The sequence below is a fragment of the Cryptomeria japonica genome, chromosome 10 (genome assembly GCF_030272615.1).
Source record: "Cryptomeria japonica chromosome 10, Sugi_1.0, whole genome shotgun sequence".
NCBI lineage: Eukaryota > Viridiplantae > Streptophyta > Pinopsida > Cupressales > Cupressaceae > Cryptomeria > Cryptomeria japonica.
Genome location: NC_081414.1, coordinates 323,300,758 through 323,320,688, shown reverse-complemented (window position 1 = coordinate 323,320,688; position 19,931 = coordinate 323,300,758). Strand labels below are relative to the sequence as shown.

The window sequence follows — 19,931 nt, the reverse complement described above, 5'->3', positions numbered from 1 at the left end:
AATTCTAACAATAGTCCTGATTGATAGACTGATTGAAAAACACTCATAACTTTCAAACGGTATAACATTTTTTGAATCCAAAACATGCATCACATCCTATGCTTCATCTACTATAGGGAAAAAGTTAAAAAAGAAAAAATCATAAGGTTTGACCAAGTTAAGATGGTGAGACATAGGAGTTTCTGAATTTTTGAAAAGTTGTAGTAAAAAATTCATAAATAATTATTTACTTTATAAAAAATTATAAAAAAAATGTCAAATCTAGACATGAGTCTAATGCTTATATTATAAAAAATATTATGATTTGATTGTGATTAGGGTGGTCAGACATATGCCTAATTCTTATCTTTTTCTTGAAATTTTAGTACCACTGCATTGAAATTTGAAATTTTCATCAAATGGGATCTTTTTTTTTTTCAAAAAACAGCTAGTAGCTTAGAAACTACATTCAATTTTCTTGTTTTTAAAATAATGTTTACAACTTATTCAAATTTTCATATCAAGTTGCATAACTCTAATTTTCTGAAATTTCATTACCACTTAAGGGCCTGTTTTGGCACACCATGACCTTGCACATACCCTCTACCAATGTTAACTTGCAAAATATTGCTCACCAAGACTATAAAAGTTATAAGAGGCTCGATTTTTTTTTTTTTGTTCTTTCTTAAGCAACCTCAACCTTTCTATTTTATCTTGCAACTAATGAATTTTTTGTTCAATAATTTTGAGTAAATAATACTTGTGATGTAAAATTTTGAGCAACAATGCAGATTTGTAATCTTTGGATGAATGCAACCTTTCCTTTTTAGCCTTAGAGATACTTTATTTGATTGAGTTTCAAAAGGAATGAAGTGTTTGGTCATCTTCAACCAATATTTCTCTAATTGTTGGTATAGGTCAAATTTTAGGTTGACCCTTTCGATTTGTCAAGTGTTGAAACATATTTTTGGAATCTTCAATCAAATAGAGTCACCAGTCACCATTCTTGGGGAGACACAATTATATATTTGGGGAAAAAAAGAACAGGTCCATTCATAATTCCCCATAAGAGTCATAAAAAATCTCCTAGTTAACGAAGTTATCTGTCTAAAATAACTCAAAGATAACTCATCAATACCCAAAATGAAAGACATCTTAGAAACTAACAGTTGGAGAAATTTCTACTGAAGTAGCAAATTTTATCTTAATTTTAGATGTACAACTCCCTGTTATAATCTAATTTAGTTCTTTTAGGGCATGCCTTTAACCAGAAAGCAGAAAGGTGGATCTTTTAATTACAAATCTCTAAGGGTAAAAAAATGGGGGGTGGGCTAACAAAATTATAATTGAATAGAATGCAAATATTCTACCATAATATGTTGAGATTTATGAAACCAAGATATTACAATTAAATTCATTCAAAGCTAAATATTCACAATAATGTGCATATGTTAATTTTAGAATTCATTCAACAAATAATAAGAAAAGATAATGAAAACTAACAATGTATTCAACATAAGAAGAATAACGTGATTCGCCAACCATAACTCAAAGCTCATGATTCTTGAAATTGCATTTAGATCTCTTTTATAAATATACATTACAAAAATAGTTAAAAGGTTTTAAAACTAGTTAAAGAAAAATTCTATTTCACATTTTTTCTCATATTTGACATATATAGACAACAATTAGTAACTGTCTTTTAAAATAATGGTCTTTGAAAGAGACCATTTCAAGAAAAGAACTGAATAGTTACTCAAAATTAAATAAAAATGTCAAATGAGATCTTGACTCTATATCACCTAAACTACCCATAGCTCTATGTGGAAACTCTATTAATTAATAGGAGGAACAAGGTTTCTTCTCACTGTGATTGCTAGCTAGAGTTGGGCATCATGCATTTTAGCATTTTCTTCTTCTTTCTCTAACACCAAAACAAATCTCATGTATTTTACAAAGTTCATTTTACATTTTCAAGCCAAAGTAGTCAGTCTAGATAGAATATCCTCTTGTGGATCCAACCAATTTTGTGTTGGACTAAACTACGGGGCAACACCTTTCCCAAAAGAACAATTTTGCCTCACGTTAACTTGGGTTACTAACTATTTACGCACTTACCTTGTCATGGACCCTTTCTATGCACTAGATTAATTCGCCTAAGATTTCAAGTTTGTAATTACAATAATTTATCTTTGTAGAAGGAGATTGTAAACTTTGGCTTGTTTCCCCTCTTTCTTCATAATGGAAGTTATCCTTCTATATTCAACATAACTAGTCTTTTCCCTCCATGCAACCTTGTTCAACTGAGGAACTATGTCTTCTTTATCTCTTTCAATCTAATTAAAATCGGGTTGGGATATGGGAGTTGATCTTCATGGGAAGCACCATACTATCTTAAGACAAGAGAATAACCCATGTCGAGCATTGGCTCGAGAAATTTTGAATTGGAAATAATTAAAATTATTGAGTTCCTACTCCTTCAACAAATATGCCAACCTATCAACCTATCATTTCTCTAACTAATCCCTAAAGAAAGAATGAGTTTAAAATACTGTCAACTTTCATTTATGGATAGGCCCATCGACTCATTAAATTTTGGTAGCGCGAAATAATACCCTTCTTCTTCTTCTTCAAAAATCACCTTAATAAATTACATGATTTAGCCACTGAATGTGTCATTAAGGAGGTGTATTTCCTCTATCTTCTAGTAGATTACGTCTCAAAAAGTGAATCAAACATCATGTAGAGGGGCAGTTGCAAAGGCTCATGATCTTTGGCATGAAATTCAAAGAAGCACTAGTCTAGATGATGTCAACTTGGTTGAAAAGACACACAAAATGCATTCAGGTGATTGGTAAATTAAGGACCAACAGATAAGGCAACTGATGCAAAGAAGTGGGTTTAAGAGGATGATTGTATAATCAATATTTTTTGGAACTTAAGAACCAATATGAATAACTAAGTACCAGGGTTCAAAAATATCCCAACTACTTGACTATATAGATCTTAGTACCATACATGACTGACAATAATACTTCAACTTAGAGGAAGGTCAAGTAAACGACAATTTTTGGAACTTTAGAACCATGATAACTAGATTCGAAAACTCATGACTTAGTCAACAAATTTTAAAAATTGGCAAAGGACCTAGCATAAGTTTAACAAAAAAGATCAAAAGTGTAAAACTTGGGGTAACAGTGTGTTGGGGGATTTATTGGTTGGGTTATTTAAGTATATTGTAATGCCTTGAAAAATCATAAGAATTGATTTGTGGCATTATTTCAACTAAATTTCCTCTCTCTAGGGACTTGAACGAGAGTCAACGATTTACATTTGAATTAGTTAGAACTCTTCTAAATAGTTTATTCTTAGCATATAATCTAATTCATAGGTATGTTAACCTCCGAGCAATCAAAAGGATTTTTAGATTTAGTAATTAAATAATATCTTCATAATGGAATGATATTGAGTAATATTTTTTTATGTTTTGTAAATAATCTCATTTATTTTTATTTTAGTTTATAGTTCTAGATATTATACAACAATATATTTATATGTAATTTTTCATTAATCATTATTGATTAAGTGGAGTATAAATCCAATGCTTGGTTTCAAGTGAAATATAGCTTATTATTCATTAGGATTGAAACATTTGCTTTACTTTATGAATCAAGGAGTACTAAGGATTGGAACTTAGAAAGTCCATAGTTTATTTAAATAAATATATACTTTATCTTATACAAATTAAAAATTAAGAAAATAAATCCAATGAATAGTGTATCTCAAGGGATTTTTTGTTAATTGTTATGCTAGTCTATGCTTGCAGAGTATTGCATTATAATGTTATTGATACTTTCTAAATTTAATAAATTACTACTATTTGTATCACTTTAAATGAACATGTGAAAGAATGGATTTATATATCATTAATAAAAATAGAACCAACTCAAGGATGGGTGCATACTAGGGGACTAGAAAATAATAGTTATTTATATACTTTGCAATAGAACAAATTCAAAGTGTAAGGGATACTAGAAGACTGGAAATTGTGATTTCTCTATACTTATAATATTGATATAAATAAAACCAAATGATCATATTATCTACTAAATAGAACAACAACTATTTTATGCCAAGGTATATCAAGAGATCGAGAACTCATTAATTAATGTATATGTACTAGTCTATGTTTATGATCATCTATCTATTATAGCAAGAAAATGCTAGGATCACAAGGGTAGGATATGATAGAAGTTTGGTGACCTAAAGATAATATATATTTTGTTTCAAACTTATATGTCACTAGGATTTTAGTCATCAATAAGAGTCAAGCAAGGGATACTAGTGTTGTGAATAAATGACAAAAATTTATGTGAATTATAATTAAATACTTTCACCAATGTGTCATTTTATCTATATATATTGTTAATTAACTATACTAGGTCTATGTTAGCTAGAAGTCATGTTAGCTAACGAATATCTAGGTACTAGATGATTGAATACATATAGTAGAATCTCTTAAGTGATGCATGCACTCGTACAATTGAATAACCATACTGCTTGCACTCAATGAAATGACTACAAATGATAGTCTACTAACTATAATTGAATGTTGAAACATGTATATTGATTGGAAAATTAGTAGGACAATAGTCCCCATAAAATTTGTATCTTATTGATCTTTTATGTGTAAACTTGTTTATTAATTTAATTATGAAAAATAAATTCTAAAAAATGTGGGATTTATCTATTACTTAAATTTAGATTATTCATAGAAAATATTATTATTTTAGGTAGCTAGTTATAAGGAAACTATTAATTTTGGTATGTCTAATTCAAATTGGGTTTTCATAGATTGTGGGAAAGGGTGGAATGAGTTTTTCTTGGATAATATATGAGACCAACATAGTGCTACTAGCTAGATGATTTTAAGGAAGAAATGAACATCTTTAATATGGTTCAATGTTATTAAGTGGAACTATACAAGAAAGGGAATATTTTTTCTATTAATCATTAACCTATCTATAACATGAATAAAGATGTTAGTGATTTTGTGAATGTTAGTTACAATATCTCTTTCAACTATTGGTTCATGTTGTTGTGCTTTTCGATATTTTTTTAACATAAGAACAAAATTTATTTTTATTCTTAGAACATGTACAATCTTTAGCAAAATAAATATTTATACCTTACCTATGAAATTTTGAAGGTTTCTCATCTTTTATTGATTGTTTATTTCGTAGTCCACCTAAATCTTCTTGACCCTATAATTAATATTCATGAATCTCTTTAAAATTAAGATACTTAATTTATAATCACTTAATTATTTCCACTTAATTAACAAGGAGGACTTTGGAAAGGTTTCGATTCAATAATCGAAATTTATTAACTAACACAATTTCAAAAAAAATAAAAAAAATCAACCTTAGAATAATACAGAATAGCTGGGGTGTAGGAGTAAGACGGCATTTGGATTAGAAAGGATGCTTCTTACTGGGATGAAATTATCATTATGGTTTATACCAGACAATGGATATGGGGCTTCTAACTTGGTAAACAAGAGAGGTGGAATTGGAAACCCATGTAAGAGAACCTTGAGCAAAAGAGTGCGCTGCTGGAGTAGATACCGTGAATTTGATGTTGTAACTCTGCTTCTCCATCACTTCCTTGAAGAATAAAACTGATGGAGTCACAGTAACCTCCACTCCAAGGGGCGTCTCAATGCTGGCGACGTATGTCGAGTTCGCAGCCCCAACATTAGTCACCGTTCGTTTGAAGGCAGCAGTGACCGGTGCTACGGTTATGTCGAAAAGCGCAGAGAAGGATGGGTAATTTAAATTTCCAGGGCGAGTGCTCTCAGGGTCAGTAGGGCAAGTCACATTTGTACCCACGATGACTCGAATCTGGCTAGCTGTGTAGTCTAGGCCGCAAAGGTATGGAATGTAGTCGGCCGGTGAGAGGTCATAGACAAGGCCCGGGCTCGCTGCTTTCTCCGGATTTACATGTCCTGCTCCTGTAGCAAAAACGTCAGCCGAAATGTTGGTGGCGCTGTCAAGGATGGGTAGGCCTTTCTTATCAATAACGCCTGCCGTAGTCATGAGTGCAGATTTGATGGCGGCTGGGCTCCACTCTGGATGAGCTGCTTTGAGCAAAGCAGCAAGCCCGCTTACATGGGGACAGGACATGGAGGTGCCCGAAATTATATTGAACTTGACCAGCCTCTTGTCCTCAGGGAGGCCCGTGGAGCTGAGGTCTAAAGGCCATGCAGCAAGAATATTAACACCGGGACCTATCACGTCCGGCTTCAGGATTTCCGGATTCACAGAGCTCGGACCCCTAGACGAAAATGACGCCACAGCAGGCCCTTCTATGTTGCCGAACACGGTGCCCTTAAAATCTATGGCTGCAGTCGCTGATTTCGAGGATGCGGCGTAAGCTTTGATGGCGAGTCCAGATGTGTAGCCGACGAAGGTCGCTGGCAAGAAATGAGCATCTGCTACGACTGCATCCCCGGTTGAACTGTTTGCTAAAAATATCATGCCCGCGCCTCCCGCTGCTAGAACCACCTCACCCTTCGCAATCCTCGCTATTGTGCCTTGTTCACACAACACAATCTTTCCTGCAACATCACTGGAGCTTAGGCTCCCGTTGAGACACAAGTTTCCGCTCTCTGTGGGTATGTGGACCAGCGGCAGGGATTCCGAAAGGCCGTTGCCCGGGTACAGAGACTCCCCATAGAAAACCCTCCCATCGCCGAGTTGGACGTTTGCGATGAAATTTCTGTCCATGGTGCTCGCGCCCACGGTCATGATCCAGGGTGCCTCGTTTGCAAGAGTAGAGTAACCCGGCCCGCCGTTGCCTGCGGAGCAACTGACGAAAATGCCCTTCTGTACCGCAGTGAAGGCCCCCACGGCGATGGGATCGTTGTCGAACGGCTCACTGGTTCCTCCAATAGAGATCGATAGAATGTCGACTCCGTCGGCCATCGCTTGGTCCATGCCTGCCAGAACATCCGATAAAAAACACCCAGCGAGGCCGCAGACCTTATACATGGCTACATGAGCACCCGAAGCCATGCCAGACGCCGTTCCAGCGGCATAACCGAACAAGCTGGCATTGGCAACGTGGGTACCGGCAGCGGTAGATGAAGTATGAGTGCCATGACCTTCTTCGTCGCGCGGACTGGAATTACCCTCTGTTTGGCCGCTGAGAAAGGTTCGGGCTCCGATTAGCTTGTTGTTACAGTTGGATGAATTGAAATCCGGGGCACTTTCGCACATACCCTTCCACTTGGCGGGCGGGGAAGGCATGCCGGTGTCGTCGAAGGAAGGACTCTCTGGCCACACACCCGTGTCCAACATCCCAATTATAACCCCCTTGCCGAAGTCAGTCGCCGGCCACAGTCCACGAGTGGTAGAGAGGCCCATAAATTGAGCGGAATAGGACGTGTGCAATGGCAGTAGAGCGTCCGGATACGCTGCAATAAAGCCTGGCATCTCTCTCATTGCTTCCACTTCCGCTTCCGTCAACCGAGCAGCGAATCCGTTCAACACATCCTTGTAAGCATACATCACAACTTTTTCTTGGCCTACAAATTGGGAGTACCATTTCTTGTGATCATGCAAAGTAGTTAAGGCCGTCTCTGGCTGCTCAAGATGAACAATGAACGTTGTTTCCTCTGCATGAGCACTCGCAGCCAATAGGACCATTGTGAAGAACAAAATGATGCCAACATTATTTTGAATCACAGTTTCCATGGTTTGTCAGAATAATAAAAATAAATTGCTTGAATTCAGGTCAAGCTGACCTGCCTTACTTGTACAAGTCTCACAATTATATAGCTTCCAAAGTTAATATCAAACTGTATGTAGAACACCGGTTCGCATCGAAATCACCGTGAAATTCATCTTTAGTTATGTTGATATAATCCTTCGGGATTGCAGTCCTCTTGTTTAAGGATTGAATCCCTATCCTTCAATAAAATCAAGGAATGACGAATTGTGGAAAGCAATAGATAATATTTGGTTGGATTACGTATTGTCTTTTATTTTGAAGGACGTGATAAAATGTAATTTTCTTGTCAGAGACCGACCACGGCCTGTTAGGATTAGATAGGTATAATCGCCACAAAAATTTGAAACTTTGGAAGAATTGAAGAAGCCCAACTAGCTCTCTCTCAGATCCAAGACATCCTGGACGGGCTATATAATGACGAGTATCGCACAAATTTGGGTTGAGTTTACCAATGTTATTGTATTTACGTTAAAATCAAATATCTCTAACACTAATTCATATTTCCTAGTATATTTATATTTTAAAAAATCTATATAAAATGCACTGAGGTCAAGTATCTCAGATAGTGAAAAGTTTGGTAAAATGACACGCTTAACATCATAGAAATGTTTTTGTGTAACAACTTTGAAAGGATTAAATGTCTGCATTTGTGAGTTGCGGAATGAAATGAGATTTGTTTATAAATTAACCTTGGAAGAATAGAAATTAAATATGCCCCGCACACCGCAATTGCATTATTTAAATATGAAAACATCTTTATATATGACTGATATCAGAACTAAAAAAATGTGATTGTATTGTGAAGTAAATAACAACAAAAATACATATTAACCCAAAACCTGAAAAATCAATGAATTGAAGTGGTCTTGCAAAGTGTAAGCAACTCCAAGTCCATGTTGGGAAATAAAGGCAATATTTTCTTGAAAAATGAGCAAACGAAGCAATAACCTAAAATGATTAAGACACAAAGCTAAAGATTGTGAATGTACATGTGTCAACCCTGCAAGCTAAGATATATTTTGACATAAAGTAAAGGTTGGATTAAAGATGTTTTTGAATTTCCCTCTCATCATTAATGATTTTACAAGTCATTCTCCATGATTTTCTCAGCCTTAAGTCCTAAATTATGCATTCTTCATGCACTGTAAAGGAAAAAATTGCAACACTAAAGAACCAAAGAAGTGAATATTTTAAAACGTTGGAGCTAAAATTTCAAATATATGAACGAAAATGAATCTTCACACCCATCAACATTCTTATCCCAACTTGAAAGTGATTGTTCACTATGCACAAGTTTTTACCCAAAATCCCCGCTTTCAAGTTAGGCATTTTTACAAGTAATAATCTCACATAATATATTGTATGAATTAATGGGTAAGATAAATTCAATAGTTATAGCGAAATGGTGATTGATTACTCTTATTAGGAATGATAGGGGGAGAATAAATCATACATGATTTTGAGGAAAGCATATTTTGAAAGGGATTTCAAGTGGAAATTGTCGCAGGTAGTCCCTAGAGGATATTTCATACTAGATACCCATCTCAAAGATGACAAGTTAGAAGATCCTATTGATATAATTAATGAGCCGATTGCCACAAAAGAAATGAAACACCTTGGAAAGAGTGGGTTATTAAGAGCGATAGGGTTTCCTACTGCACTTGAAGCATAAGAATTAGTGCATCAATTATATGGAATTACGATCCAGAGAAATGAGTTGTCATTAAAGACGATTGAGTATATGCTGACCTCACCCCAGTAAGTATCGCAGAAGTGTTTGGGATCGATAAACCTAGGATAGTCATTGCCATGACTAACAACAAATCCGTTGAAGACTTCTTGAAGTCTAAAGGCGCATGTGAAAGAATCATCAAAGAAGATTGGGTTAAGAGAAAGGAGGGCAAGTTGATATTCAAATTGTCCAAGCTTCTTCTTAGAATGGATTTCTAGCCAGATATATACAAAGCAATAACTTTCTTTAACTTTCTTGAGTCAAGTGGTTGGGGCCAAAGTAAGTGGACAGTTTGAAGGTTGGATGTTTTCATTCATCTAGGTTATTAGAGGAAATAAATTTGTTTTTGATTGGGCACAACTCGTCAGTGATTCAATTTACATAATTGTAGGAAAGCACGCTACAAATTTCTACATTGTACCCTGTGTGACCTATGCATGAACAATCAAAGAAAATATTCAAGGCTTAAGTACAACAAGAGTTCTAGGTAATGGACCTGGAAGAATTTAGTATATGCACATTATCCCTAGCTTACCATAGAACACTCATATCTTGGCTATAAAGAAGTAAATGATTTCATTGTGATGCTGATAACTCAAGAGTTGGAAGGAAGAGTGGGAGACAGGGTACCTAAGGAAGTTCAAGATGTAATCTAAATTTATGATGGTTGGTATATTCAATTCACCACATGGTCTTGTTGACCCCTTTAACATTGATTTTGGCATTGATGTCAAGATAAGACATTATGTTTGTTTTATGACAGTGCGCATTATGATGGATTGCTATCTCACACTGAACAATCTCTTTTGCAATGATCATTGCAAGGTATTCTCAGGTCTTTGACCAATGCTATTTGATTCTCTTTCATATTTTCAATGAATGGTTTTTCTAGACATGTCTTGTTGTTTGATACTTTATGTATCTTATTTTGTATTAGTTGTTAATGTCTCATATGTTATGTATTTAATAAGATATTGATACCTTACCAATACTTTATGATAAGATATTGATGGCTTATTAATGCAAACCTATAAGTCATTAGTGGTCTAATGCTTATGAGGTATATAGGTGTCAAGTAATGAGAAATTGAGGACATTTGTTTCCACCTCAAGACATTCAGATATCATCATTACATTGGAAAATGGTATATGTGGTATCATTACTATGAAAAGTAATTACATTTCTTAATTTTACATATGAGTTTGAAATACTCAAAGAAAGTATGAGTAAACATAGCTTGACACCATGTAAATAAGTGTTGGCATTTTGATTAGGTGATCAATGCCTAGAAGACAATGACATTATGTTTAAAAGGTCATAACCTTGCTTGGAATTTTTCATTAACTCAAAACAAGGACATTATCATTCCTTCAATGACACGAGGTGATTGGACCAACCATGGCATTTATCATGATTTAAATGACAAGGGGCACTACCTTGGTTTGAATGTCAAATGACATCATGTGCATATGATTAAATTTTTGATTGACTTTTGATTATCTTTGTAATGTCCAAATGACATTATCTTTTTTTGTGGCACAATTTTTAATTGACAACATCATTGTGGAATATACATCACATGCTTTTATGACATATCAAAAGTCATTTTATTTTGTTTGCACTAATTCATTTTCATGGGTATTTGAGTCTTTTGGGTTCTTTCTTGAAACCCTAGCTGCAAGAAACCAAGGCAAGACTACCACAACACTCTTGAGCTCTTAGTGGACTTATGGCAGTAAAAATGGACTTTGAGCTGGACATGAGCTTGAGCTAGTTCATTGAGCAGAGCAGTTGGGCTTCTAAATTTGGTAACCTTGTTTCAGTTTTTGAAATGAAAAGTAGTTTTTTTTGGTTAAAAATGGAAATGATGAAGGCATTTATGGTGTCAATGGAATATGGTTTGAACATACACTATTTTGGTACCTTTTTTATTCCATAATAGTTGAGAAGGATTAGTTTTCAGTTTTAGTTGAAAAGATAATTATTGATAGTGGATTTGTGTTTTTGAAAAATCAGTTTGAGATGGGCACCTTATAAAGGGTTTTATTTCTCTGAAAAAGGGTTCTGAAAAAAGCACAGATGATATTGTGATTTGTTCAAGAACTTATCTAGGTAAACGTACAGAGTTGGGTTCCAATCCTGCCGAAGTCCGCGGGTTGGGAAATGAGCCCGCTAGAAATTGGTGCTCAATTTTTACAAATCGGGCATCCATTTAGCTTCGGGTGCCCGAGCCATCAAAAAATGGGCGTCTGTTTAGCAACGGGTGCTCGAAGCTAAATGGATGCCCATTTATTTCAAATCGGGTGCCCGATTTGAAATAAATGGGCGTCCGTTTTTGAAATGTATTTATTTATTTTTTTAAACCATTTTCCCATCATTTTTACTGTTTGGAAAATAGGCAGGCATTTCTGAGGAGCACCCCTAGACCATTTTTACCTCCTTCTAGGTATTTAGCTTTATTTTTTATATTCTATTTTATTTATTTTTATTGTTTTTCATAAAAAATTGTTAATGTATTGTTATTTTTTAATTTTTATGTTTTAAAGCTTGAAAATCATCTTTTATTTCATGTTTAAAATAGTTTTCAATTTTCAAATATTGCAAAAAACATGAATAGTAAAAACTGTAGGAAAAAAACAAAAAACATGAATAGCATTTAAACTGTAGGAAAAAAACTAAAAACTAAAAACAAAAAAAAAAAAGTAAATGAATAGTAAACATTAGATGCAAAAAATAGACAATAAACCCTGAACAAAAAAATGAACAATAAACATTAGACACAAAAAACAGACAATAAACCCTGAACAGAAAAATGAACACTAAAACCTAAATAGAATAAAATGATCAAGTCCCAGGAGAAATTTGACTATCTTGGTTGATTAACCCTAAACCCTAAAACCTAAACCCTAAACCCTAAATTAAATGGTGCTTAGTGATCAGAGTTTTTCCTAGTAGTGTTGTATCAAATGGAACATATATTTAGTTTTTGGTTGGAGCTTTTAGAGTTAAATTTAGTTTTTTTTGGTTATCAGTCTATCATAATCAGAAAAGGTATAATAGATCATCATGCATCTCAATGTAACTACAAAATTACAAATCACCATAAGGCGATCCAACACATCATGTGTCCAAAGCAATCACAAAACATATATCAAATTAAGCAAACAATAAACACTCCAGGGCATACAATGCAACAAATGAAGTGTCTAGAATAAGATCAAAGTAAAACTGAAAGATTTACATTCAAAATGTAAATGGCACAATCATACGCACATGGCCAAATCCACATCAAGAATGAATAATGCAAATGAGTAAAAGGGATTGGCATTAGAGGGGCATATAATATAGTGACGGAAATTTTGAGGAGCCCCTAAATTTTATCCATGTCATTGTGTTTAGGTGACCTCTCAAGATTATGCACCATCATTGTGTCATAATGTGTCAAAAATATATTGGTTAGAGTATTGAACTAAGGCCTATACAAGTATGGTGGAAGACCGTTGAGGGTAGTGTTAGTGTTGGTCTTAATGATAACAACTAATAATTAAGACCTCATGTATAGGGTATGGTGGCCCATTTTCTTGCATGATCAAGACGATTGGCTATGATTAGAAATGGGTCATTGCAGATAGTGTAGGAATTGTCTAGGCTAGAAGTGGATATCAACTAATACAATCACTACACCATTATGTTTTCATACATGTCAATATAAGGGTAGGCCATGAAAGTGTATGTTATAATGATTTGGCTTATCTTATACCAATTTGTAATAAAATGTAATTTGTTATACCAATATCTATCACTAGGCAATAATCACCTTGTAATTCTTTAGTGCATAGTTTACACAATGGTGGGAATATGTAATTATTTTAGATGAAATAGAATTATTATCAATTGTGAAGTATCATGTTTATAATCCATCACATGTTACTAAGAACTATGAATAAGCTCCCAACTACCTATGATGCTTGAGACAAGTATGGAGGTAGGTAACATCACAAATTTTTTTTATCTAAGAGGGGTTTTTCTTCAACCTAATTATGTTCATTATTAATGTAGGCTTATGAAAATGGATCTTAAGACTCCTTTTAATTATGGACATGAAAATTGTTAAGGGAGAATCAAGGTAGGGTTGTCTAAGAAATGTTTGTTGATTTCTCGAAAGGATTGGACTTAGTGACCTACTTTCCTCAAATGGAAAGAAAGAAAGTATAAATAGAAGGTGTACATCATGAGTTTGAGGTATTGCAATCTTATTGTAGAAATATTAGTAAAGTGTTGGTTGGTTTGTAAAATGCACATGAAAATAGTAGAGTGTGTGTTGGAAGTGAATGTATTATATTATGTGAAAGCATTAATTGAAATAGTAAAATAAGAACCAACAAGAAGGGAGAGTTGAGGGTGGTGTCTATATAGGGTAGATGAGTTATGTATTCTAATATATGACAAATTTTCTTGGATAGGTTTCATTATAAACCCCACTAAATTACTTAAAAATTTACACGTCTATATAAATTTATTTTGCCAAGTATATATTAAATTAAAAAACTGATTATATATTTATATGTGTATGTAGCATTTTACATTTAGAATGAATTGATTCTAAATTTTTTATGATAATTGCTTGTATTTCATTACCAAATGTTTATTCTAATTGATATAATTGATGTACATAATTAAAATATATTTTGAAAATTATTTAATATGTAAATAAAAGTTGATCTTAAGTAAATAAATTATTTAATATGATATAATGAATTCCCTCTTAAGTATCACCATCAAAGGGTATGTGATCTTCATCTACAAAGGGAATGAACAATCTACAATAGGATCCCCTAGGAATTGAGAGATATGAGGGTCTCCATGGATCTCCTAAAGTCTATTCCAAAGTGTGTGGGGGAGATCAATATCCAATGCAATACAAATAGAATCATGATCTTGATACTAGATCAAATCACTCCTACATGGTCAATGATGTTACACCAAGATTATATATTTTCTAGTGTTTCTAGTTTAGGTATGACTCCATACATAAAAGGAAAATGATTAAACCACCTAAAACTTATGAAGATACCATTTTACAAAAGAATCATAGTTATCCCTTTCTAATTTTACCACAAAAGGATGAATAGAGAAACATATGATGCCTCCTCAAATAAAACCTTAAAAAATCAATAAAATCAATACATATAAAACATATCAAACAAATTCATCTCATGTAAGACGGTCATTTTCAAGTGCCAAGATGTCCAAGTAAATGACTAGAATGTGATATCACAAAAAATGGTCATTTATTCAAGCTTCAACTTAGTGTAGTACTACTAGTAGTGCATGTATTGACAAGTTCATAGATATAACTTATGACTTTAACTTATGATTATTTTTATGATTTTGATGGAACTTATACTAATTCATCTTTAGATGTTAAAAAGTATTGTTTAAGTTGCATGGGCATTATGATGTTTTATTTTGTAGAATTTTTCTTATACTTTGATTTAAGTGGATAATATTTCTTAAATGATGCTTATTATTACCCACCTATTAATAATATTATAGATCTATGTGAGTTTCCTTTTTTTATATTTAAGTTGCTAAATTGTATTTAATTATAAGTTTTTTTGGAAGGTGAAATGTAAATTAAATAGTTTGTAATTGTAATTGTAAATTTTCAAGTTTGTAAATTTTCATGTTTGTAATTGTGATTGTAAATTTTCATGTTTGTATATATATGCAGATTATTTTCACATGATGGATGAGTTTGAGATAGATGAGCTATTAGGTATAGTACCACCTCCACCTCCACCTCCACCTCCACCAGAGCAGTTGTGACAGACAATTAGGACAAATATTGATGCTCTGATTAGAGATATTCACACTAATAGGCATGAGCCTCATCCACCCCCTCAGTTGTTATGCCTTGCAGATAGTATGCAAGGCACTGTACAGTCTATGCAGACATTAGATAGCGAGCTAGATAGCTATCGTAGCTAGCGTGAGGGATTGTGTGCATTTTATGCAGATGGCCTCACATACAAACAAGTTAATGTTTTAATAATAACAAAAATAGATTTGAAAAAATATTTTGTGAACCCTAAGACGGGTGAAGAGATAGATCCAAAGAAGCCACGGATCTCTATTCGATGGTGTAGGCACCCAGGCATTGCTAGCCACTTTTGGGAGAGGTGGTGGATGGTCTTTACCATCCACCACACTCCAATCATGAGGTCCCAATGTATTTTTTGAAGAAATTATGGGAAGAATTTGAATTGGGCAAAAAGCCCAATTACTTTGATATTAGATCATTTCAGGGGGTTGGAAGAGGCATGCCCCAGGATATGCTAGGAGCAAAATTGAGCGACAGGGTTAGAAATCATGTCCTAATCTATCTCCATGAAACCAAGCCAGGAAGGTTGTCTAGTACATCACTTTTAATTTCAAAATTTTCATTCATTTGATTATCATTCAAACATGTTTCATTTTCAATTGGTGTTTCCATGTCTACATACACATTATTGGTTTTAGTTGCAGGTGGATTTTCAATTTCATTTGGAGTTTCAAATTTGGTTTCAATTTTAGTTTCAAGTTTAGATCTAGTTTCAGTTGGGGTTTCAATTTGGATTTCAATTTCACTTTCAACTTGACTTCTAATTTCATTTGGGGTTTGATTTTCAATTAGAATTTCATTTAATAAGTAACCCGCTTCTACTAAATCACCAATTTCTTCATGAGAAAAAACATAGGGCTGTGAAGACATACCTATATCCAATAATGGATTAGAAGATGCACCTGAATTAAATGGTTCTATTGTGTTTCCTTCGTCAGCATCTATGGTCTCATTGATGTTCTCCTCTTCTAAAATGATTGTGGAACTTGAAGCTCCTTGTCTCATTCTTGATCTTCTCTCTCATTGATGCATTGCCTCCTTCTCCCTATTTGCTGCAATCTCCTCAGTTGTTAGAACCTTCTTTTGCCTCTTCCTGCATTGATTTGATCCCATGGCTACACCAAAATTTGAATTCGAATCAATCTCCTTACCAAATCGACAATAAGATAAACAAAGAGAATGATTAATCAAAACATTCTCTTTGCAGATCGTACCTGTCAACCAATGATTGAAAAATCATTCAATCATTGGGATTTGTGCTTGTGGGCTAGATTCTGGCCCAACAGATCTTTTCAGAAATAGGCACCCATTTTTGAAAACGGGCAGCCGTTTCGCTTTCAACGGTACAGAGCAAAATGGGTGCCTATTTTTTGAATTTAAAAACCAGGCACCTGTTTTTAAAAATTAGGGGCAGGAAACATTCCTTAGCTTTTTTTTTTGCTTCAGGATAGGCTTGGTCTAATGACTAAGGTAAATCAACATCAGATTTCTACCTTGGTCTAATTTTTTGTGGGCCTTTTTTTATTTAATTTTTTGATGAAACAAAAACCCATTAGGGTTTTCAACATCCTAATTTCAAAAATGTAAATTTTATAGTGATAAGATTACTTTTACTATTTTTGTATTATTTATTAATCAAAAGTGGAACCTAAACCTAAAATACCAAGGTTCACTAAAACTTTAATAAATTTTTGGTTTTTAGGATTTTAGAAAAATAAATTATATGACATCAATCTACATACATTTCTTTTGAATATTAAAAAAAAAAAATTGAAAAATATGAAATTTTCATCAAATTATGGTGGTCGTACACCCAATGTTTTGAAAATATACTTTATTGTCAGTTAAAAATTAATAAAAAAAAATATATTCAATAAAAAAATAAGCAAAAATATTCTCATCAATATTTGGTGTCTTAGGTATCATTTCCCAGAAGGATTTGCAAAAATTCATTTATTTGCATAAAAAAAGGGTGGTCGTACACGTGTGGTATGGCCCTGAAACAGGCATTTTGAAAAACTGATTTTTAAACATGCCTACTAAAAAGGGATTTCCATGATGTGGGTATTAAAATAAATTACATATTTGAAAAGTAGACTGTGAGCACTACATTTTCTATCACTGAAGTTTTTTGAGATTCAATCTCTAAGTGTATCAAATTTTGACATCAATCGACATAAAATTTAAAAAATAGAGAAAAAATTTCTACTTTTTGCCCAAAAGTGGGACTCAACTTCTTGCAACCACCCATCTTTCTGAGATAATAATTTAAATACAGTATCATGTATCATTTTTGAAAAATTGTTTTGTGCAACTTGTACTGAGATTTTTGTAAATCTTATATGCAAAAAGTTGGAACATTGTTGCAAGACAGTCTTTGTATGAATATGTCTTATATCTGATTGGCTTCTAATAGTGAAATCCATAAGGTATAGAATATGTTTTTATAGAACTAAGATGTACTTTAGAGAAACAAAGTAACCCTATGTAATCATTCTTTCAAATTATTAAATTGTTTAAGGTCTTGTTAGTGAGACATATTGACCTCTTTGTGCATGTTAGTGAGATTTTGAATTATATCTGCTAGTGAGGAATTCTTGTTGTCAATGAGGTATATTTGTAATTAGTGAGATTCTCAGGATAGTGAGGCCATAATAGATTTGTAAGCTAGTGAGACAATTTTACGAGTGGTTTTTCTACCCCATGAGGGTTTCCCACTCAAAAAATATTGTGTTATGTATTTACTTTGTCTATAGTTTGATTGGTTTGTATGAATAGATATCAATATTGTACCACTACCTAGAATGTTATTTCTTGCACTTAAGTCATCTACTCATAAGTTAATGTTTATCATAAATTACTTCATAATCTTTGAGGAAAACAATTTTCTTGGAATTTGAGGAAGAGGAAGAAGTTGAGAATTATCGGATACATGCTCAGAAATCCAAAGGGAAGAAGGTCAAGAGGCCATTCAATGTAGAAAGTTTGTGTGAATCCCTTTCTCAAGGGACAAGTCCAAGAGAGGTAGGTAATCTATTTATAGAGGCTAATGTTGAAGATCAAAATACTATAATTATAGCCTTTATAATGTATTGTGTAAAATATGAAGCTGAAATTGATGAGAATAGGAACATTGTTCCAATGAGTTATATGAGGATTTGATAAGAGTTAGACAAATATCTAGAGAAGAAGAACAAGCCATTAAATATCATGTGTTTGATGTTGTTAGTTCAACACTTTCTCTAGATAATAAGGCCACCTTAATGGAGGTATGCAAAATTGAGTTAAGAACCAAGAAAAATTTAGATGATCTTATGATTGGTGTGCCCAATGCCAAAGAAAATCTTTAGAAATAAATCATGGATATGGTTATGGAAATTGCAAGAAACCGTTGTCTTTTCCCCTCTGATTCTGGAATCACAACAGACATACCTAAGGATGTGCATGTTACCATTCCCAAAGACAAAGATGATCCCTCTAATAGTCCTGTTAATGATATAGTGAGTATAAATGATGTGTCTACTATGGAGAATAATATGGACAATGTTATGAGTAGTGGTATAGATATTCCTGGAACTTCTGAAGTTCCTCCAGTCAACTCTAGTTCTGACAAAGGCAAATAAATTGAAGGTTCTATTGGTAACTAGGTATCTGAAAAATATGAAAGGAACTCACTCAAACCTAAAAGTGATGCCCCATCAGAAGTGAAGGCAAACACCCTAGCAAAAGAGTCTAGCATGTAGGTATCCATAATTGGTACCAATCCTAGTTCATCTAAAAATGGCTGGAAGAAAATATTCTATGATCCTTTAATTCTCCCACCAATTACATCATCTATGCAATCGGTTAACTTTTATAATGTTGATCTGATGCAAAAACTTGATATTGGAGAACTGTTCATTTCCTCTGCTAGGAAAGATCTCCAGAAGAATGACAAAATTGTTGAAGATCTTCTGACAATACTGCATGTTGTTGTTCCTTAGTGTCATTTGGATTCGGACACTCCTAGTGCAGAAAAATACAAAATTCTGATTAGTTCTTTGGGTAGTCATGTTGAGAAAATAAGAGAGAAATATGAAAACGATATAGCTGGTGAAAGAAAAAAACTTTTGCAAGAATTCAAGACTAAATGTGAATCAACACATCTCCACCTTTCCTAGATCATCTCTAAAGGCTAGTCTTATTTAGAAAATGATGATATATTGTTTTCTTTCAGTCTTCAGTGGCTAGATGCCACTCAAAGTACCAAAAATGAGATGAATATCATTGAAGACAAGATCGGGCAGGCTCAGACGAATTTCAAGATATCAAAAGATTTATCTGGCTCCAAAAGGTCAAAGATTGAGGAACTTCATGATAGGTATTATGAGTTGTAGCAACAAAGAGATTCGAGTAATGAAAGTATTTCAAATTTATGAACAAAGCCCTCTCTCGTGCCCCCTAGTTGTCATAGACCGATACCAGTTCCATTCACGAAGCAGAGTAGTTGCATGCATCATTGTTGGTTCATATCATGTTTTTAAAAGAAGCTATTCCTCACTG

General features: G+C 33.6%; 1 protein-coding gene across 1 annotated transcript; it reads right to left on the bottom strand.

The window, feature by feature from the left end:
- Nucleotides 1-5,489: 5,489 nt before the first annotated feature.
- Nucleotides 5,490-7,688, bottom strand: LOC131076148 (subtilisin-like protease 3). The gene has a single exon (XM_058013211.1). The coding sequence runs from the start codon at nt 7,686-7,688 to the stop codon at nt 5,490-5,492; it is 2,199 nt and encodes a 732-aa protein (XP_057869194.1).
- Nucleotides 7,689-19,931: the final 12,243 nt, after the last annotated feature.